We start from the raw sequence: 21,509 nt of genomic DNA, 5'->3' as shown, positions 1-21,509 counted from the left end.
CTGGAAATCACTGCTTTAGCAGAAGCCCAGAGGTCCTATTCTTGGCTTTGCCACTCCGAGCCATTCTACATCCCAGAAATGTCTGGGATATTTACATTTTTTAATGGGAAAAAGAGAATGACACCTCAGTAAGTCACTTCTCCTCCTTGAGCCTTTGTTTCCCCCTTCAAAAAAGGTCAAGCTCTGCAAGGTCCCCTCCAACATAAACAGCTTATATTTCTGTGGCCCCTAGATAGGATCAAGGACAACCGTCCATGTTAGCCACAACCCAACAGGGTTCTCACTGTGAAAAATCCCCACATTCCAACATCCAAACCAGGCGTCCCCAAACTATGGCCCATGGGCCGCATGCGGCCCCCTGAGGCCATTTATCCAGCCCCCTGCCGCACTTCAGGAAGGGGCACCTCTTTCATTGGTGGTCAGTGAGAGGAGCACAGTATGTGGCGGCCCTCCAACGGTCTAAGGGACAGTGAACTGGCCCCCTGTGTGAAAAATTTGGGGATGCCTGATCCAAACACAGTGACATCCCAGTGTCCTACCGGACCTGGCCACATTAGATTGTAGCTTCCAAAGGACAGGGCCAGTGGATTCCCCAGAATCAGGTCCCTAAATGTGGCTGACAGAGGCCCTGACCTCATAATATGACAGAGGCCATATTGTGGAGCATCCTTAGCCCTCTCAACTGCCTATCTGGAAGTCTGGACCCCACATCCAGTGAATGTTCATAAAACTTAACATTCGAGTTTGCAAATACAAAAGGCACACCTTTGATGTGCCAAAATATTTTTTGTGCTCCTTTGGAGACTTGAAATTCTTGGAATGGTAGAAAATAGGATGTCTGGGATATTTATATATATTAATGTGGAGAAGAGAATGCCAAAGGTGACTGTGGGACTGCAGGCTGCCAGTGTCACAGGACAGTCATTGTTTATGTGCTGCAGAAGCTCCTGAAAGTCACGGCCCACCTCACCACTCACCAGCCCATCTCCAGGGCCTGACGCAGTATCTTAAATGATGAACACTGGGGTTTAGATTAGGCTCTACATACCCACAATTAAACTGGATTTGAAATTGCCTCATATAGTCTTGGGAGCAATAAAACGGGAGCCTTTGGAAGATGATCTGGCAATATTGGTCAGTGTTTTCCATGCAGATACCTCTGTTCCATCAGCATCACCTCTAGAACCTAATCCAGAGAAATTTCTTCCATGAATACCAGGGTACTCCCTGCAGCATTGTTTAAGATAACATGAACTCGACACAACCTGAGTGTCCATCGATGGGACATGGCATAATTAAATTATGGCACAGTCGTAACTGATGCAGCTTTAAAAAGAATGAGACAATCCTATCTACACTAACACATAAATTTAGGTCCACAAATTAAATATCAGAACATATTTAAACAAGGATATTCATCACCCATAAAAACAGCAATAATAACCTGGGCGTGGTGGCTCACATCTACAATCCCAGCACTTTGGGAGGACGAGGTGGGAGGATCACAACATGAAGAGATTGAGACCATCCTGGCCAACATGGTGAAATCCTGTCTCTACTAAAAATACAAAAATTAGCTGGGCATGGTGGCACGTGCCTGTAGTCCCAGCTACTGAGGAGGCTGAGGCAGGAGAATTGCTTGAACCAGGGAGGCAGAGGTTGCGGTGAGCCAAGATTGCACTACTGCACTCCGGCCTGGCGACAGAAGAAAACTCCATCTCAAAAAAAAAAAAAAAAAAAAATGGCAATAAAAAAATGATTTATGGGATAAAACCAAACCATGTGGACCTATCAAGAACTCAAGAGAAACTGACATTCCACAAAGATAACAGCAACATACTGTCAGCTAGACAGTGAACAGGCAAGTAGTAACTGACTTAGCAGAACAGAGAATGCTAAGTTCACAGGGCTGAGGGAGCCAACTAGCTGGTGCCACTGGGTTGTATAAATGCTTGGGAAGTGGAGGTTCCGTGCACCTCTGAAAGCAGCTGCATCCTCAAGTTCCCCTCCAAATCCATCAAAGCCTGAGGGCTTACGGTTAGGAGAGGGTGGCATGGGAGGGTAACTGTGGTATCTACATGGGGAACACTAGAGCCAGTAGGAGACCTCTCAACAAGAGCTACCACTTACCAATACACAGGACGCAGCCAATCATGTGGGGTGGCCTCCATGATTGGACACCCTAAACCATTTCCCAGAATATGACATCAAGCAATTTGTTCTAACAAAATCAAGTATACAAATGGAAGTCTTGAGAAAGGAGGATGGTTTTCTAACTAACCTCATGTTGTACATGGAAAGCCTATGTGGCTCTAAGGTCCCAAGACAGAGGACTAGGATCTCCCCCTCATTCTCCACGCATCCACCTCTCAGGAGACTAAAAGATTCATCACTGGAGGAATTAACCCCGTCCTAAACAACACACCAATACTGACCAGCCAAAGGAGTTACTCTGTCATCAAAAAAACCTGGGCCTAACAAACCCCGTCCATTTACAACCAGCATTCTGTTCACATTTCTCATATTGTGAACAAACATCCATGACTGACTTGATGTTTAAAGAAAGCCTCAAACATAAAAAAAAAAAAGGTCAAAAATACATACAGAATAAAGGAACTCAAAGAAAACGGAGACAAAGCAGAGAATAGAAGGGAATACTTCAAAAATTACTATCAACTATTCCCAGAAATAGAGATTTTTGTAACCAGAAAACAAGAACAGATCCTACTGAAAAGGAACAGAGAACTTTTGAAAATTAAAAATATGACAGCAGATATTTAAAAATAACTCAAGAAGAGTTAGAAGATAAAGTTGAGAAAATCTCACCAGGATGCAGAACCAAAAGATAAGACATGGAAAATAAAAAAGGAAGGAAAAATAATTAGAAGATAAGGCAAGGAGATATAGCATGTGAGCAAAAAGAGTTCCAGATGGCAGATGCAGATAACTGAACACAAGTTACCACATTAAAAGGGCCCACTGCATGCCTAGTACACTAAAAGAACCCACATCAAGCCACCCCATCATGAAATTCTATAATACATATGACAATGCCAAAAAGAAGCTTTCAGAAGGGAGAGACAAAAACAAGTCATACACAACAGATCAAGGTGCAGAAAGGGTCAGATTTGTTCATTCTAATGTTGAATACAGAAAGTAATGGCATGGTACCTTTAAAAATCTAAGGAAAATTGTATTTCCAGTCTAGAATTCTATACCCACAAAAACTTCCAGCCAACAGCAAACATTTTCAGACACGAAAATCTTAAAAAATTTCAAAAACTTCATTCCCAGGTACCCTCTCTTAGGAAGCTATTAGATGATAGATTGTTTTGGTTATCCATGGCTATGCAAAAATGTACCCAAAACTCAGCAAGTTAAAACAACAGTGTGTCATTATTCCATGGAATTTGCACAGGAAACAAGTAGGGATGGCTTGTCTCTGCTTTCCAGTGTCTGAGGTCCCATTGCAGAACAGCTGTGCACTGAAGCAGCTGGGAACGTTAGCATCTCTTTACTTCTCTCCACGCAGCCTCTCAACAGGCATCAGCTTGGACTTCCTCACAGCAATGGCAGCCACAGGCAAGTAGGACTTTTTAAATGGAAGCTCAGGGCCTCAACAGAAGGGAAGTGAAAGGTCCTAGTCTCTTCAGGCCTGAGTCTGGAAACTAGCACACTGTCATCTCAGCCATCTTCTGTTGATCAAAGCAGTCATAAAAGCTACCCAAGATCAAGGGGAGGTGACATAAACCACACCTCTCAACCCGAGTAGCCTTAATGAATCTGTAGTCCTCTCTGAGCTTCTACGAAGGGTAACCAAGAAAGAGAAAGCCTGGGAAAACAGTGACTTGACCAAAGAGAAATGCAAGGAAAATTCCCAAGGGGGTGGTGAAGAGGCACCAGACTGAAGCCACTGAAGGAGGCCTCCAGGATGAATGTGCCCATGTGGGGCAGGAGGGGATGAACAGCCAATTACCTGACAGGTTTGATCACACTAGGAGGAGTGGAATTGCTCTGTTCTGTAACAAATCTGTTTTATCTGTTCTGTTTCATATCTGTCTAGTGTGGAGGTCAGTGGGTGATGAGTTTATAGAAAACTAAGCAAAATGGATAAAGGAGATGCTTATCTCTGAAGAAATAAAAAGGTTGTGACTGAAGAAAATAAAATACGGTACACCACAGGGCATGGCTGGAAATAATATTTTTATAACCATAACAATGTGAACACTGGATACTGATATAGGTAAAAATGGTGACTTTCAGAGAATAGGAAAAGGAAAATGGGGCTGTAGTGAGAAATATTCATTTTCTATATAACCAGGAGGTAGCCCTTTAGAAATGTTATTTAGGAATATGGAGGTAAATTACATAAGAATGAAGTAAGAGAATTGAGAGTGGTGGCCCATGAAGAAAATGAATGAGGAATGAAGAGAAGTGAGGCAGGGAATGGCTGTTTTTCATTATAAACCTAACTGTATAATTTTACTAAATATTTCCATAGATTACATCAGTGAAAATAAAAGTTAAATTTTAAAAGAAAAAGCTGTAGATCAAAACATACAGTGAGAGCCTATTTATATAACAAAGTGCTGTGCACATGTGTGTATGAACTAAAAGAAAAATCGAAAAAGTGGGAAAATCACACTAACATGGTAAAAGACACTAAAACAACCACACTAAAGTAGTAAAAGTGTCCAGGGGACCAAATGTCTATCAACAGATAAAAGAATAATCAAAATGTAGTCTATACCTACAATGGAATATTATTCAGCCTTCAAAAAGAAGGGAATTCTGACACATGCTACAACATGGATAAACCTCGAGGACATTCTACTGAGTGAAGTAAGCCAGTTGCAAAAGAAGAAATTCTATATGAATCTACTTATATGGTACCAGATGCTGAGAGACAGAATGCAGAATGACGGTTGCCAGGGGCTGGGGGAATAGGGGAGTGGGGCGTTAGTGTCTAACAGGTACAGAGTTTCCGACTGGGAAGATGAAATATGTTGGAGCTGGACAGTGGTGATGGTTGCACAACAATGTGAATGCACTTAATGCCGCTGAGCTGTACCTTCAAAAATGGTTAAAGGATCCATTTTATATGGTGTGTATTTTGCCACGATAAAAAAATGGTTGTAGGAGGAAACATTTTAAGAAACTTTCAAATCTTCCCACTGAGAACGTGTTCATGAACCACTTGTGGGGAAAAACTAAACATACAAAACAGAAAGAGAAATGTGCATTGCTCTAGGGAAGGAAAGAGAGGGGAGAAAGAGAAAGAAATGGAGAAGGAAGCAGCCAGGAGCTACAAGTGGGAGGAGAAGGAAGCTGTGAGGAAGGGTGTGAGAAAGCCCTGGGAGAACAGAATCCTGTGGAGGGGCTTTCTCAGTTCTCTGGGTGAGAGGTGTGTGCTGTGCCTACCTCTGCCAGCCAGGCTCTGAGAGAACTTCCCTTCGCCAATAAACTCAGAAAAATCTCAAAAGCGTATCTCACTTCAGATATTGCTTTTTAACCTTCCCCGCAAACCCCAATGAGGAGCTGCCAGTCACCCAGAATGCTCCCGCTGTCACAACAAACAGCACACTTGGTCAGGTGCACCATAGGACAGGGACAGCCATAGCAGCCAGGGTGCTCCCGAAGTCTGCGGAACTCTCACAGAGTGAAGAGTAAGGAGCGAGGACTCAGCCCAGCAGGCTCATCCTTGGGCGACAGGGGAAGCTCCTTAGAAGGGGAAGCTGGGCTGTGCCCACACTGCCCCTGGAAGCTGATGGCCAGCACTCTGGGAGTTCACTCCTACTCTGAGGAGAGTGGCCACCCACCGCGTGTGTAGGAAGTTGCACAACCTCTTTTGGAGGAAAACTGTTTCCTGGGCTCTTATGTCCTGAAATTGCCTGGCCCTGTACAAACTTCTCAATATGTACACACAGCACTCACAACTGTGCTGCCATAACCCTCTCCCCTAAACCTACTTTACCTGCAAAGGCCTGTTTGGGGTAAGGTGAGGACAAGTGACAGGAGATCTGGAATCACCTCAGGGAAGTTTTCTTTGTCACCTCCTACAGAGGATTTTACATTAGCAGAATGTTAAAACATCCAGAAATCAAGATCACTGTCTTCTAACATAGGCTGAGATAAAATCTGAAAGTACAATATGAGCTTTCAGACAGATGTCAGAATCTAACCATTTAGGGGGAAAAAAACCAAAATACTGTCCATGCCATTACTACAACTCTGAAATTATAAAGTAAATAAACAAGAACTGGAAAGAATGGAAAAATGGTTGTCTGGGTAATGGGACTTGCGCTTTTTCTTTGTGTGCATGTATATTTTGGAATCCTACCACAACCAGTGTTTACTCCATGCCCACTCAACAGTTTTTCATTCAAGCTTCATAACACAGCAGCACTGATATTATCTGCAATTTGTAGATGAGCAAATGTAAATAAAGTCAATAAGGGGGGAAAAACGTCACAGGACAGCAGTCACACAGGAAATAAACTGCTGCACTGGATCCTCTATCTGGACATGCCTTTTGCTCCGTCCCTATGGAATTCACAAGGAAGTGCCTTCTGCTTGGCCCAAATCAGTAGTTTGGCTATTACCATTCTGTTCCATCTTTTAAACTGTCGTTATCTAAACTGAAAGACAAAGAGGTGACAGCCCAGGAACAAAGTGAAAAGACTGAGAAATTTAGGAGGGTATGTGTGTCTAATAGGATGTGACTGAACTCAGTATGACTTAAAACAGTCATTCACAAACATTGATCTTAGGACCTCTTAACACGCTTAAAAATCATGATGTCCCCAGAACTTTGGGAGGCCAAGGCAGGTGGATTGCTTGAGGTCAGAAGTTCAAGAACAGCCTGACCAACATGGTGAAACTCCATCTCTACTAAAAATACAAAAAATTAGCCAGGCATGGTGGTGGGCACCTATAATCCCAGCTACTAGAAAGGCTGAGACAGGAGAATTGCTTGAACCCAGGAGGCGGAGGTTGCAGTGAGCCAAGATCACACCACAGCATTCCAGCCTGGACAACAGAGCCAGACTCCATCTCAAAAAAAAAAAAAAAAAAAAAAAATTGTGAGGTCCCCAAAGAGCTTTTATTTGGGTGGGTTATATCCATTGATATTTACCACATTAGAAATTAAAACAGAAAAGTTTTCACATGTTTATTAATTCATTGGAAAATAACTAATCTATTAGTATATTTTATGAAAATATTTTTTTAAAAAAACATTATCAAGAGTAGTATTGTCCTACATTTTTACAAATCCCTTTAATGTCTGTCTTAATGGAAAAGCAGCTGTATGCTCATATCTGCTTCTGCATTTTTCTGTTAGAATACTACACATCATGTAGTCTCTGGAAACCACCACCATACACCATTGAGAGAATGAGAGTGAAAAAGCCAATACTATTTTTTGTATTACTATAAAAACAGTCTGAACTCATAAACCTCCTGAAATGCTCTTGGGTACCCCCAGGGCTCCCTCTACCACACTTTGGTTATAACTTAAAGAACTATGTATGAGAGAGAGGGAAAGAAAAGTGGGGGAGACACTGATGAACAAACCTAGTGTGGGAAGTAGAAAAGTTCCTTTTTAAAGTTTCCTTTCTTGATAAAGAGTAAGTGTGCTAATAACTTTGTTAAGCCCTATCCTTTGTAGCTGTTAGACATGCCATGCTTACAGGCACATAATACATTCTATGTCCTTGTACTTTAACCAAGATATCTTTGCTGGATGTGCTCACAGGCATGTCCCAGCTCTCCACTGCTTTTACCTGTTTTAAAATTTTTTAAGTTGTTAGCCAATCAGGTTTTATTTTCGATTGTGAGGTCTGGCCCCAACCAACAGAGATCAGACACAGCAGTAAGGACGACCACAAATGCTTAAGGGATAAATTTGTGTGTTTTCCTTTGTTCATTGTACTCTGTGGCAAAATGGCTAGTGAGAGTACGCTTCCTACAGTCCAGGAAGTAGAAATTGCGTTGCTGAAAGATCCTTTGTCTCAGCGCTAATTTTTCTTTACGGCACTGATCATCTGGGTGTTTCCAACACCCAGCATCCCACACCTGTCACTTTTCAACTTTCCTAAGCCTCCAGCTTCCCACTAGGTAACCCCAATGCACTTGGAGAACCCCAGATTCTCCAAGAACAGCCTGACATTACTCAAGCCATCTCCTTCCCTCGCGTTTCCGCAAAATAAATTAAACAAGGGCTAAGTGGGCATGACTAACCAGTTAATCCTCCACAGGCATGCACTGACATTTTCAATAGGGGTTTTCTCAAGCTAGAACTCCAAAGCTCTAACTGTGTTTTTTAGACTAACTGAAATGGGTATGGAAAAGAGAGCCCACAGGAGGCACGAGTGCTGAGGTCTGGTCCTGACTGTCCAGTGACTGAGCTGTTTCTCCATCTCCAGATTTGAGCTGCACTGACCCCTCTGCCTGCTTCTCAGAGCTGTCCTGGCATCGGATGACATTGAGGAAGACCTGAGCTCCTCTTAAAACCAAACTGCCCAGCTGGAGCTGCCCACTCTGTACACCTGCACTCCGAGGGGGCCCTGTAAGTCTGTCCCACCCCGACGCCCAGACATGCCCTAGGCAGGGCCACTCCATCCCTGTGCGCCCATCCCATCCTGGTTTTCCTGTCCCCTTCTCCCCACCAAGGGTAGGACGCCGCGGGGTGGGGACTCAAGAAACAGGTTTACAAACAAGCAAGGCCGATCTTCCAGCCACACCTTCTCAGCCGACACCGCGCCTGCCACCACGAGGCCGAGCCCTGCACCAGACTTCGTGGAGGAGGGAGCTCCGGAGGCGAGGAACACCTCTCAGGGGGCTGAAGAAGTCGGCGGCTGCCGTTTGCGCCCACACATCTGGGGCGGAGAGCCCGTCGTCTGCAGGTGACGAAGGGGCCTGGCCCACAGGCGCAGCGCACACCCCACCTCGCCCTGCCCGGGGTTGGTGTCCGCAGCGACGCGCCGCGGACCGAGGGGACAGGCTCGGCGGATTCGAGGGCGCGGGCAGGGGCGACAGCCACAGAGCGGTACCTTTGCCGGAAGAGAGGGCAGCCGCCCACGAGCCTGCGCAGCTCGTTCTTAAGGCTCCAGAAGTCGCCGTCCAGGTGGCGGTGCAGGGACGAGTCCCCGAGCCCCAAATTCGGCGCCGGCTCCATAGCGCACGGGTTTCTGCTTTTCTGAACGGCTGGCGGGGCCGGCTTCGCTCCGCGCCTCCTCCAGCTCCCGGCAAGTGGGGCCCGGAGCGCACGCCCTCTTTCTCCCCACCCCACCGCGCTCGTCTCCTCCCTCCTCACCTTCCTGTTTCCTCCCTCCCGGCCCCGCCCTGCCCTGGCTCCCTGGATACGAGGTCCTGCGAGAGTGGGCGCTCCTGCGGTGGCCTCCGCTCGCCTTTCCGAGGAACCAAAACTCTGTCGTCCAGTGGTCAATTATCCCTCCAGATTTGTGGACTACAAAAAGCAAATATTAGATCCCTAGAAGGGGTGCCGGTCCGGTGGACCTGGGCACCAGAGGCCTGGCTGCTTAGGACTGAACCAGTTGACCCACTCAAGACACTTTGCCTGGCCCCAACAACCCAAGATAGCCTGGCTCCAGCTCTGGCCCCTCCTCAGCTGTATCTCAGCTCTTCGCCGAATTGGGCATTACTGTGAACTCTAATATCACTGTAATCTAAAGGTGGCCCAGGTCTACAGCACTGCAGCCCAGGGTAGCTGGGAGCTGCATTCATGACCAGGCGATCAACCTGAACATGATAATCATTTCCCAGGACCCCCCTTTTTTTGTTGTTGTGGCTGGTGGGAAATGAGTTATAATCCAAGTGGAAAATGTTCCTTCCTCTGTGCTGTGTGAATCACATATACCTTATTGATTCTCCTTTTAATTTTACTCAAGGAAATGGCAGCTGTTCCTTCCAGAGACTACTTTGTTGGGGAGATAAGGATTGCTGGTGTAGTCTGCTGTCATGGGGTTAGTGGATGCCATCTGTATTAGCTTACAACGGCTGCTGTGACAAATTCCCTAAAAGTGAGTGGTTTAAGATAGCACCAATTTATTCTCCTACATTTCTGGAAGTCATAAGTCCAAAATAGATCTTTCAGGGTTAAAATCAAGGTGATGGCAGAGCTGGGTTCCTTCTCGAAGCTCCAGGGAAAAAATTATTTCCTTGTCTCTTCTAGCTCCTAGAGGCTATCACCATTTCTTGGCTTCTGGCCCCTTCGCCTGTCTTCAAAATGCGTCACTTCAAGCTGCTTTCATTGATGCATCTTCTGTTAACTTTGACCTTCTTACTTCCCTCTTAAAAAGGCTTGTTTACATGGGGCCCGTCGGAATAATCCAGGATAGTCTTCTATCACAAGATCCATAACTGAATAACACCAGCAATCTCCCTTTTGCCATTTAAGACAACACATTCTCCGGTACTAGCGATTAAAACACGAGCACCTTTGGTGAGCCATTCGCTGCCTACCACACCCTTTTATAATGGGTGATTAGGTATTATTACTTGCAGCTGTGGTAGACAACGCACTCTGCCTCTCTGGTCACCCTCACCCTTCCACAGGCAAAATACACTCTCCGCCCTTCTAGGAAGGCAGCCAAAGCCCCACACTGCCCAGTCTATGGTAGACAGCTGCAAGTAATAATACCTAACCATCCATGATAAAAGGGGGCTTTGTTTTCTCACATCACCTGGAGTGAGGGATCATGGAACAGAATCCTCAGGTAGCTTGGCAGTAGGAAAGCCCTAAGGGCTACTCTGATGAAGCTGCCTCAGGGACCCCGGTCCTTGGCATCTTTCTGCTCCACCATTCTTTCTCCATATGCAGTCTTTACCTTTTTTTTTTTAACCTTGTTTTCTCCCAGTTATAAGATGGTTGCTGCAGCTCCAAGCACCACCCTGTGCAAAGCAGAAGAGGAGTGTTTCTTTCAATATTAGCCAAAATAGCGTAATGGTACCAACCCTAAAATGACTTCGCATACACTTTGGTCACCAACAACCCTCAAATCTTAGCACCTAAAAAGACAAGAGTTTATTTCTCACTCATGCTACCTGAGGATTCTGTTCCGTGACCCCTCACTCCAGGTCCCGCCTGACAAAATGGCCACAACTGTGTGGCCACACTGGCTTTTAAAGCTTTCAGGTAGAAGAGACACACGTAACTTCTACTCACAATCCAGTGGACAAAGCAGCTCACTCCTGACTCTGTGGGGGAACGGAAGTACCACCCTGGACATGCCCAGGAAGCCAACACTCAAAATCATCTGCAAGGAGAGATACTGACAATTCAGTCTGCCTCTCTGGTCACCTTCTCCCTTCCACAGGCAAAATACTCTCTCCACCCTTCCAGGGAGGCAGCCAAAGCCCCACACCTCCACAACATCAAGTCTGAGGCCCCTGGGGGATACAAAGTGGTCCCTGCGTTAAGTCAGGATGTGGCTCCTCTTGATCCAGAGACCTATAAACTGAAAAGATAGGTTACTAAGTTAACTTTCAAGTGAATGTTAGCTTGAGTGAGGAAAAAAAAAAAAAAAGACCTCTGTTCTTAGAAGCCACTAAGATTTTTTTTTTTTCTTAAGATGGAGTTTTGCTGTTGTTGCCTGAGCTGGAGAGCAGTGGCATGATCTTGGCTCACTGCAACTTCCTCCCCCTGGATTCAAGCTATTCTCCTGCCTCAGACTCCTGAGTAGCTGGGATTACAGGCACCCACCACCAAGCTTGGCTAATTTTTTGTATTTTTAGTGGAGATACAGTTTCATCATGTTGGCCAGGCTGGTCTTGAACTTCTGACCTCAGGTGATCATGATCCACCCACCTTGGTCCCCCAAAGTGCTGGGATTACAGGCATGAGCCACCACGCCTGGCCAACCACGAAGAGTTTTTTGAGGATTGTTTGTTACCTAGCCAATCGTGGAAGATACTAGAAGAATGTTGCTGATGAAATAAAAAACTAAAATAGGCACACTGGCTTAGAGGCTGGGAGGGGCAAGGAGGATGCTGTTGACCAAAGCACTGGTGTTGACCAAAATTGAAGACGGTTCCTTTTATGAAGAGGCGAACATTTGACAAAAGCATACCTAACTTGGAACTTATCATTCCAAGAGAAAATGCTGAAAACACAAGGTTAGCATTGCATATTGGCTGCTTTTGCCTGAGTTTGACAAGACGCTATAAGAAAGAGATGGGCTTACAAAAGAATTGACCAGTTTGCAACCATTGATAGAAGGGAATAGAATCTACAAGTTCAAGGACTTTTAGGGTTGGAAGAGGCATCTGCTTCACAACTTCTATTAGTAAAAGATAAAACTGAGAAATATTATTTAGTAACAAAAGCCAATTAAAATCCAAGAACCTCAAACTCTACTCTCCTGCCCCTTGTGGCAAGAATAGAATCAAGTCTCACCTGTAGCAAACAGATTTTGGGAGTCCTAGCAAACCATCTTACTCCCAGGCCCTGTTTATCTGAGCAACCCCCATCTGAAGCATCACTGGTCTCTGCGTCAGAGGATGAGAGCATGGTTTGACTCACCCATGGACTTCTAAAGGTACACTCAGAAGTATAAAGCATGATCTAACCTATCCTGGAAGATACCAAAAGAATCTGTTTACATGCCACATCTCTCTCCAAAAGCCAGAGAAGTGTAATCCTCCCAGGTGCCCCCAGCAGCCAACACTAGACTACCACAGTTCTGTGAATCTTTTGTTAATAGGAAGGAAAAGCTGTCAAATGACCCAGTAAAATTGCCCTTGGGCCATCTTGGCTTAACTAGGTCCCTTGACCACTGTATTATTTTCCTACAGTAACAAATTGCCACTAACTTGGTAAGGTAACAACAGAAATTAATTATCTCACAGATTTGGAGGCTAGAAATCTGAAATGTTCGGCAGCTCCTTGTTACTTTTGAAGGCCCTACAGAAGAATCCTTCCTTGCCTCTTTCTAGATTCTGGTGGTTCCCAGCAATCCTTGGTATTACTTGGCTTATAGCAGCATCATTTCACAGTCTGCCCCAACATCACATGGTCTTCCTTTCTGTGGGTCTCTGTGTCTCCCTCCTCTTGAAGGAGATCGGTCATAGGAAGTAGTGCCTTCCCTAATCCAATATGACCCACCCCAACTTGATTACATCTGCAAAAACCCTATTTTCAAATAAGATCACTTTCTGAATTCCAGGTGAATGTGAACTTTCAGGAAACACTTTCAACCCAGTATAGCCACCCAGAACTAATGGGAACTGACAAATGAGAAAGAAATGAGGTGACCACTACTGGCTTAGATCAATGGTTTCAACACTAACAGTATATCAGAGTAACCTAGTGGAAAAAAAAAAAGGCTCAGTTTCACACACACACAGATGTACAAACACACACGACTTGACCAATAAATCCAATTTCTAGAGGTAGGCATCTGTATTTTTTAAAAGCTCCTCTCCACCCCAGGTGATTCTACTATTGTGCAGCCAGGGCTCAGACCATGGGATTAGGTTTCATGGTTCTCAATCTTGCTACACAGGGGATTACTACATTATTGGGAATATAGGTGAAATGTAAATAACATAGATTATATAATATTGCATCGATGTTGACTTTATAGTTTTGATTGTTGTACTGTGGATATTTAAATGAATGTTCTTGTTATTAAGTGCAAATTGAAGTAGTTAGGGGTAAAAGGGCAACTTACTCCAAAGGAGTCAGAAACATATACACAAAGAGAGAGAGAAAAAATAGAATGCGGCTCCCTGGACTATGTTAGGCAGGACTTTCTCAGTTACAAATACAGTCATGCACCACATAGCAACGTTTTTAGTCAGCAACAGACTGCATGTATGACACTGGTCCCATAAGATTATATTGGAGCTGAAAAATTTATATCACCGAGTGACATCACTGCTGTATTAAAGTCATAGCCCAACATATTACTCACTTGTTTGTGGTATTGCTGGTCAACAAACTACTGTGATCAGATCCATAGAGCCCAGGTTAATAAAAACACAAAGCCACTGCACTACCAGCTGTATAAAAGTCTAACATATATAATTATGTGCAAGTGGTACATATACTTGATAGTAGTGGTAAATAATTATGTTATTGGTTAATGCATTTACTATACTTTTAATCATTCTTTTAGATGTACTCCTACTTATTTTTTTAAAAGTTAGCTGTAAAACAGCCTCAGGCAGGTCCTTCAGAAAGATTCCAGAAGAAGATAGTGTTAGCCTAGGAGATGACAACATCATCATGTGTGTTATTGCCCCTAAGACTCTCCAGTGGGACAGGATGTGAAGGTGGAAGACAGTGATATTGATTATCCTGACCCTGTATAAGCCTAGGCTAATGTGTCTTTGTGTCTTCATTTTTTTTTGTTTGTTTGTTTTTTTGAGACGGAATTTTGCTCTTGTTACCCAGGCTGGAGTGCAATGGCGTGCTCTCAGCTCACCGCAACCTCTGCCTCCTGGGTTCAAGCAATTCTCCTGCCTCAGCCTCCAGAGTAGCTGGAACTACAGGCATGCACCACCACACCTGGCTAATTTTTGTATTTTTAGTAGAGATGGAGTTTCACCATGTTAACCAGGATGGTCTCGATCTCTTGACTCGTGATCCACAAAGTGCTGGGATCATAGGTGTGAGCCACTGTGCCCAACCTGTGTCTTCATTTTTAACAAAAAAAGCTTAAAAAGTAAAAAATAAGAAATTATAAAAATAGAAAAACCTTAAAGGATAAGGATATGAAGAAAATATTTTTGTATAGCTGTACAATGTGCTTGTGTTTTAAAATATTATTACAAAATGGTCAAAAAGTTAAAAAATATAAATTTATAAAGTAAGGAAGTTACAGTAATCTTACTGTAAAGTAAAAAGTCACAGCAAGCTAAGGTTAATTTATTGTTGGAGAAAGAAAAGCGTTTTGTCATCAGTTTAGTGTAGCCTAAGTATAGAGTGTTTCTAAAGTCTACAGCAGTGTGCAGTAATGTCCAAGGCCCTCCCAGGCTCTCACCACTCACTCACTGACTCACCCAGGGCAACTTCCAGTCCTGCAAGCTCCATTCATGGGAGGGTCCTGTACAGGTGTACTATTTTTTATCTTTTACACTGTATTTTTGCTATTTCTTCTCTATGTTTACATACACAAATACTTACACTTATGTTACAATTGCCTATAGTATTTGAATACAGTAACATGCTGTGCAGGTTTGTAGCCTAGGTGTGTAATAGGCTGTACCATCAAGGTTTGTATAAGTTCACTCTGTGATGTTCACACAATGACAAAATCACCTAACAACACATTTCTCATAACATAACCCCATCGTTAAGCAATGCAAGAATGTAGTAAAAAACAGTCTGAATTCTCTGTAACAAAATGGAAATCTATTGGCTCATGAAATTCAGCTTAGATGTGTATATCCTAATTACAGAAGGTCAGGAGTGTCGCTGATGTCAAACAACTGGGGCAAGCTGCTCCAAAATCCAAATCCACCAGTCTCTCTCTCTCTCTCTCTCTCTCTCTCTCTCTCTCTCTCTCTCTCTTTCTCTCTCTCTCTCTCTCTCTCTCACTGTCTCTGACCACCCTCTCCATAAGCCCAGGTCTCAGGTCAGACCTCACTCCTCCACCAGCCAGAAAGCGCAGAAGCCAACAGTTCCCAAGCCTCACATTCCTCAGCCTCTGCCATCAGAAAGTACCTTGCTGTTTCCTCATTTCCAATTGTACTAACTCTGGGAAAGGACCGGGATTGGCTTCAAGTGGGATCAGGTCCCATATATCTGAACCACAACGTGGGGTAGGGAGAGGCACCACAGGAACTATGTAAGGATGTGCCAAAGCAGCCACAAGGTCTGGAAGGGAGGTGGTGTCCTCTCTGCTGCCCCATCTAGCCACTGCTGGCTGCTTTTCACAGCCACATTTCCTACCTCCTGAATCCTTCCCCAGCCCTTTCCCCAATGGCTTCACCCTTGCAGACAGCATAACAGGACAGGACTGTCATCCTCTCCAGAATCAGAGGGACCGCTAGGCTGCTCCATACAGTAATATCCCAAATAGCATTCTGTGGGGGTGCTCCTTCAAGGCTATCAATAGGATATATGAGAGGTCCAAGGACACAAAGTAGGTGTACCAGCTTCCTTGGGGCCAGACTAAGGAAACTGTCCCTGAGGAGCTGCATGAAGGAAGACCTGCAGAGGCAGGCTGGGCTGACAACCAGTGTCTCTGCAGCTGGGCCACAGAAGGAACATGAGGAAACCAGCAGTCACAGGACTCTGAGAAGGATGCACATATGCACAGCGGTTTGGCGGTGGCATCTGTGTTTGCCAAGGGGGTCTCTGCAGTCCTAGGCTCTCAGTATAAGAGTGGAGCCATAAGCTGCTTCAGGCTTTACTCTGCTACTTCTGGACCATTGGCCCTAGCATAAGAGGCTGACCCCTTAGCAAGAGAGACCATTCCCATATGCGGTGGCTCTGCGGAGCTTGACATGGCCGTGTGCATCTGGCTGGCAGCTTTCCTTTTGTTAACTGACTTGCCCAAGTGCACATGGCTCTCAATGGCAGAGGACCCAGGCCTCCAAATGGCCTAGCCAGAGTTTACACAACTATTAAGTCATGCGTATACATCATGCTACCAAGACAGGACTAGCCTGGGGGCCTTGGCAAACTTTACAGAGGCTGTTTTTATGGAGGCCTGGGGCACAAACATTACGAGGCTTGGGGCATGAATCTTACAATCCATGGCTCAAGATTTTGTGGAGAGGCACAGTCTGTTCTCAGGGGCACTTCAATGTGTTTTGTAGAAATCATGGAACCATAAAATGTCAGAGCTGAGGGTGGCACCCTGAAGCTTCTCGAGTCAGTCCTTTCTTTTCAGGACACTACAGGGCATGACTGCTGTGTGGGGGTTTGAGAAGGGAGAAATGGGATGATTTGGGAAACTAATTTACAGTGTCCCCCATGCTTCCCAGTACTCCCCAGTCTGAGTACTTCTTCAAGAGTCCCAGTAAAGGCAATAGCTCATATTTACCTGGCCTGGGCCTCACCTGTCTATTCCAAGCCTTAGGCCCCTGATAAGGCCCTTCCTTTCTTCCTTCTTTTCTTCCTCCTTCCCTCTCTTCGTTCCTTCCTTCTCCCTCTCTTCCTTCCCTCCCTCCCTCCCTCCCTTCCTTCCCTTCCCTTTCCTCCCTTCCTTCCTTTCATTTTGGTTTTCCTTCACCTCCCACATGGCCTAAGAAGTCCCTCCTTCTTGTCACACTGACACAACCCCAAGGGACCTGGGTTTTCACCCATATGCACATAAGCAGTTTTACTGCCTCCCCACTGGGCGTTGTCTGATCCACAAGGAGCCCCTTGGGTGGGATGGAAGGCTGGCATGTGGGGACAGTATCCAGGAAATATGGCTTCCCTTTATGTTGTCATTTTGGGAACAGGGTCCTAGAGCAGAGGTTGCAATGGGAAAATTCTGGCAGCTTTTACTTACTGCCTTCTCTGACCCCAAGTACTAGACATATGTCTGGGGAAGAGATAAATTCTAAAACAGCCACCATGTGGTCCTCAGGAGTGCCCTGCCCTCCACACAGCCACAATTTTGTTCCAGGGTCACCTCTAACATAACTACCTTCCCCTTTATCCCCTAGAATAAAGTCTTCCTATAAGTAGACACAAATAGGCTCGCTCCAGCCTCCACTGGCCCCACCAGGCACAAGTGGCCCATGCTGGGGACACACACTCACACCCCCTGAATCCGCACACAGGCAGGCTGGCATCAGCGGCTCCCACACTGACTCCCTTGCACCCCATTCTTGGAAACAATCAGGCTGTGAACTATAATGGTGCCTTTCCCTAAGCAAGACCAGCCAGTTTTGAGGACAGCTCTGTTCCCAATGCCCCTCCTCCAAGCCACACATTCCTAGTCCAAAATAAAGCTGCTCAATGTGAGTTCATGGGCCCTCCTGAGGTTTCTCTATGTATGGTAACATGCAGGGATCTCTGGGAGGTACTGTTTTAAAAAAGAAAGTGAAGCTTAGTTTGGCTGTATATAAAATTCTAGGTTGAAAGTTCTTTACAGATGTTGAATATTGGCCCCCACTCTATTCTGGCTTGTAGAGTTTCTGCTGAGAGATCTGCTGTGAGTCCAATGGGCTTCCCTTTGTGGGTGACCTGATCTTTCTCTCTGGTTGCCCTTAGTATTTTTTCCTTCATTTCAACCCTGGTGAATCTGATGATTATGTGCCTTGGGGTTGCTCTTCTTGAGGAGTATCTTTGTGGTGTTCTCTGTATTTCCTGGATTTGAATGTTGGCCTACCTTGCTAGGTTAGGGAAGTTCTCCTGGATAATATCCTGAAGACTGTTTTCCAACTTGGATTCATTCTCCCCATCACATTCAGGTACACCAATCAAGCGTAGATTCGGTCTTTTCACATAATCCCATGTTTCTGGGAGGCTTTGTTCATTTCTTTTCACTCTTTTTTTGCTAATATTGCCTTCTCATTTTATTTCATTGAGTTGATCTTCAATCTCTGATATCCTTTCTTCTGCTTAATTGATTCAGCTATTGAAATTTGTGTATTCTTTGTGAAGTTCTTGTGCTGTGTTTTTCATTTTCAGCTCCATCAAGTTGTTTATGTTCTTCTCTAAGCTGGTTATTCTAGTTAGCATTTTGTCTAACTTTTGTCAAGGATTTCGTTTCTTTGTGTTGGGTTAGAACATGTTCCTTTAGCTCAGAGAAGTTTGTTATTGCCTACCTTCTGAAGCCTACTTCTGTCAATTTGTCAAACTCACTCTCCATCCTGTTTTGCTCCCTTGCTGGTGAGGAGTTGTGATCCCTTGGAGGAGAAGAGGCATTCTGGTCTTTGATGATTATCATCACCAATTCCACAGAAATACAAACTACCATCAGAGATTACTACAGACAACTCTATGCACATAAATCAGTAAATCTGGAATAAGTAGATAAATTCCTGGACACTTGCAACCTCCCAAGACTAAACCAGGAAGAAGTTGAATCCCTGAATAGACCAATAACAAAGTCTGAAGTTGAGGCAACAATTAATAGCCTACCAACCAAAAAAAGTCCAGGTCCAGACAGATTCACAGCCAAATTTGACCAGATGTACAAAGAGGAGTTGGTACCATTCCTTCTGAAACTATTCCAAATAATACAAAAAGAGGGAATCCTCCCTAACTCATTTTATGAGACCAACATCATCCTGATACCAAAACCTGGCAGAAACACAACTAAAAAAGAAAACTTCAGGTCAGGCCAATGTTCATGATGAACATCGATGCAAAAATCTTCAATAAAATACTGGCAAACCGAATGCAACAGCACATCAAAAAGCTTATCCATTATGATCAAGTAGGCTTCATCCCAGGGATGCAAGGCTGGGTCAACATACATACCCAAATCTGTAAACATAATCCACCACATAAACACAACCAAAGACAAAAACCACATGATTATCTCAATAGATGCAGAGAAGGCCTTTGACAAAATTCAACAGCCCTTTATGCTAAAAACCCTCCAAAAACTAGATATTGATGGAATGTACCTCAAAAAATAAAAGCTATTTACAACAAACTCACAGCCAATATTATTTATACCGAACAGGCAAAAACTAGAAGCATTTCCTTTGAAACTGGCACAAGACAAGGATGCCCTCTCTCGCCACTCCTATTCAATTTGGTATTGAAAGTCCTAGCCAGAGCAATCAGGCAAGCAAAAAAATAAATAAATAAAAGATATTCAATTAGGAAAAGAGGAAGTCAAATTGTCTCTATTTGCAGATGACATGATTGTATATTTAGAAGACTCCATTGCCTCAGCCCAAAATCTTCTTGAACTGATAAGCAACTTCAGCAAAGTCTTGGGATACAAAATCAATGTGCAGAAATCACAAGCATTCCTATATACCAATAACAGACAAACATAGAGCCAAATCATGAGGAAAATCCCATTCACAATTGCTACAAAGAGAATAAAATACCTAGGAAAACAACTAACAAAGAATGTAAAGGACCTCTTCAGGGAGAACTACAAAGCACCACTCAAGGAAATAAGAGAGGACACAAACAGATGGAAAAACATTCCATGCTCATGGTTAGGAAGAATCAATATCGTCAAAATGGCCATACTGCCCAAAGTAATTTATAGATTAAACGCTATCCCCATCAAGCTACCAATGATCTTTCTCACAGAACTGGGAAAAAAACACTTTAAACTTCATATGGAAACAAAAGAGGGCCTGCATCACCAAGACAATCCTAAGCAAAAAGAACAAAGCAGGCGGCATCATGCTACCTGACTTCAAACTATACTACAAGGCTACAGTAATCAAAACAGCATAGTACTGGTACCAAAACAGAAATATACACCAGTGGAACAGAACAGAGGCCTTGGAAGCAACACCACACACCTATAACCATCTGATCTTTGACAAACCTGACAAAAGCAAGCAATGGGGAAAGGATTCCCTGTTTAATGAATCTTGTTGGGAAAACTGGCTAGCCATGTATAGAAAGCTGAAACTGGACCCCTTCCTTACACCTTACACTAAAATTAACTCCAGATAGAGTAAAGATTTAAACATAAGACCTAACACCATAAAAACCCTAGAAGAAAACCTACGCAATACTGTTCAGGACATAGGCATAGGCAAGGACTTCATGACTAAAATGCCAAAAGCAATGGCAACAAAAGCCAAAAAAGACAAATGGGATCTAATTAAACTTAGGAGCTTCTGCACAGCAAAAGAAACAATCATTAGAGTGAATCAGCAGCTAACAGAATGGGAAAACATTTTTGCAATCTACCCATCTGACAAAGGGCTAATACCCAGAATCTACAAAGAACTAAAGCAGATTTACAAGGAAAAAAAAAAAAAACAAACAAACCCATTCAAAAGTGGGCAAACAATATAAATGGATAGTTTTCAAAAGAAGACATTTATGAGGACATCATATCACTGGTCATTAGAGAAATGCAAATCAAAACCACATTGAGATACCATCTCACGCCAGTTAGAATGGCAATCATTAAAAAGTCTGGAGACAACAGATGCTGGAGAGGATGTTGAGAAATAGGAACACTTTTACACTGTTGGTGGGTGTGTAAATTAGTTCAGCCATTGTGGAAGACAGTGTGGTGATTCCTCAAGGATCTAGAAATAGAAATACCATTTGACCCAGCAATCCCATGACTGGGTATATACCCAAAGGATTATAAATCATTCTATTATAAAGACACATGCACATATATGTTCATTGCTGCACTGTTTACAATAGCAAAAACCTGGAGCCAACTCAAATACTCATCAATGATAGACTGGACAAAGAAAATGTGGCACATATACACCTTGGAATACTATGTAGCCATCAAAAACGATGAGTTCATGTCCTTTATAGGGACATGAATGAATCTGGAAACCATCAATCTCAGAAAACTAACACAAGAACAGAAAACCAAACGCTGCATGTTCTCACTCATAGGTGGGTGTTGAACAATGAGAACACATGGGTA

The 21,509-nt window shown here is 43.9% G+C and overlaps 1 protein-coding gene across 3 annotated transcripts in view; it reads right to left on the bottom strand.

Moving 5' to 3' along the window:
• The window catches only part of ACOXL (acyl-CoA oxidase like), a 384,752-nt gene extending 375,475 nt beyond the window's left edge, over positions 1 to 9,277 (bottom strand). For all 3 annotated transcript variants that reach the window (XM_003926733.4, XM_074396963.1, XM_074396961.1), the window contains exon 1: positions 9,054 to 9,277. In XM_003926733.4, coding sequence (XP_003926782.1) covers positions 9,054 to 9,178 — 125 coding nt within the window. In that variant the 5' untranslated portion in view covers positions 9,179 to 9,277. The remainder of the gene's footprint in view (positions 1 to 9,053) is intronic.
• Between the last annotated feature and the right edge of the window lie 12,232 nt (positions 9,278 to 21,509).

The sequence above is a fragment of the Saimiri boliviensis genome, chromosome 1 (genome assembly GCF_048565385.1).
Source record: "Saimiri boliviensis isolate mSaiBol1 chromosome 1, mSaiBol1.pri, whole genome shotgun sequence".
Taxonomy (NCBI): Eukaryota; Metazoa; Chordata; class Mammalia; order Primates; family Cebidae; genus Saimiri; species Saimiri boliviensis.
The sequence above is the reverse complement of the archived record's forward strand: the minus strand, read 5'-3'. Positions and strand labels throughout refer to the sequence as shown.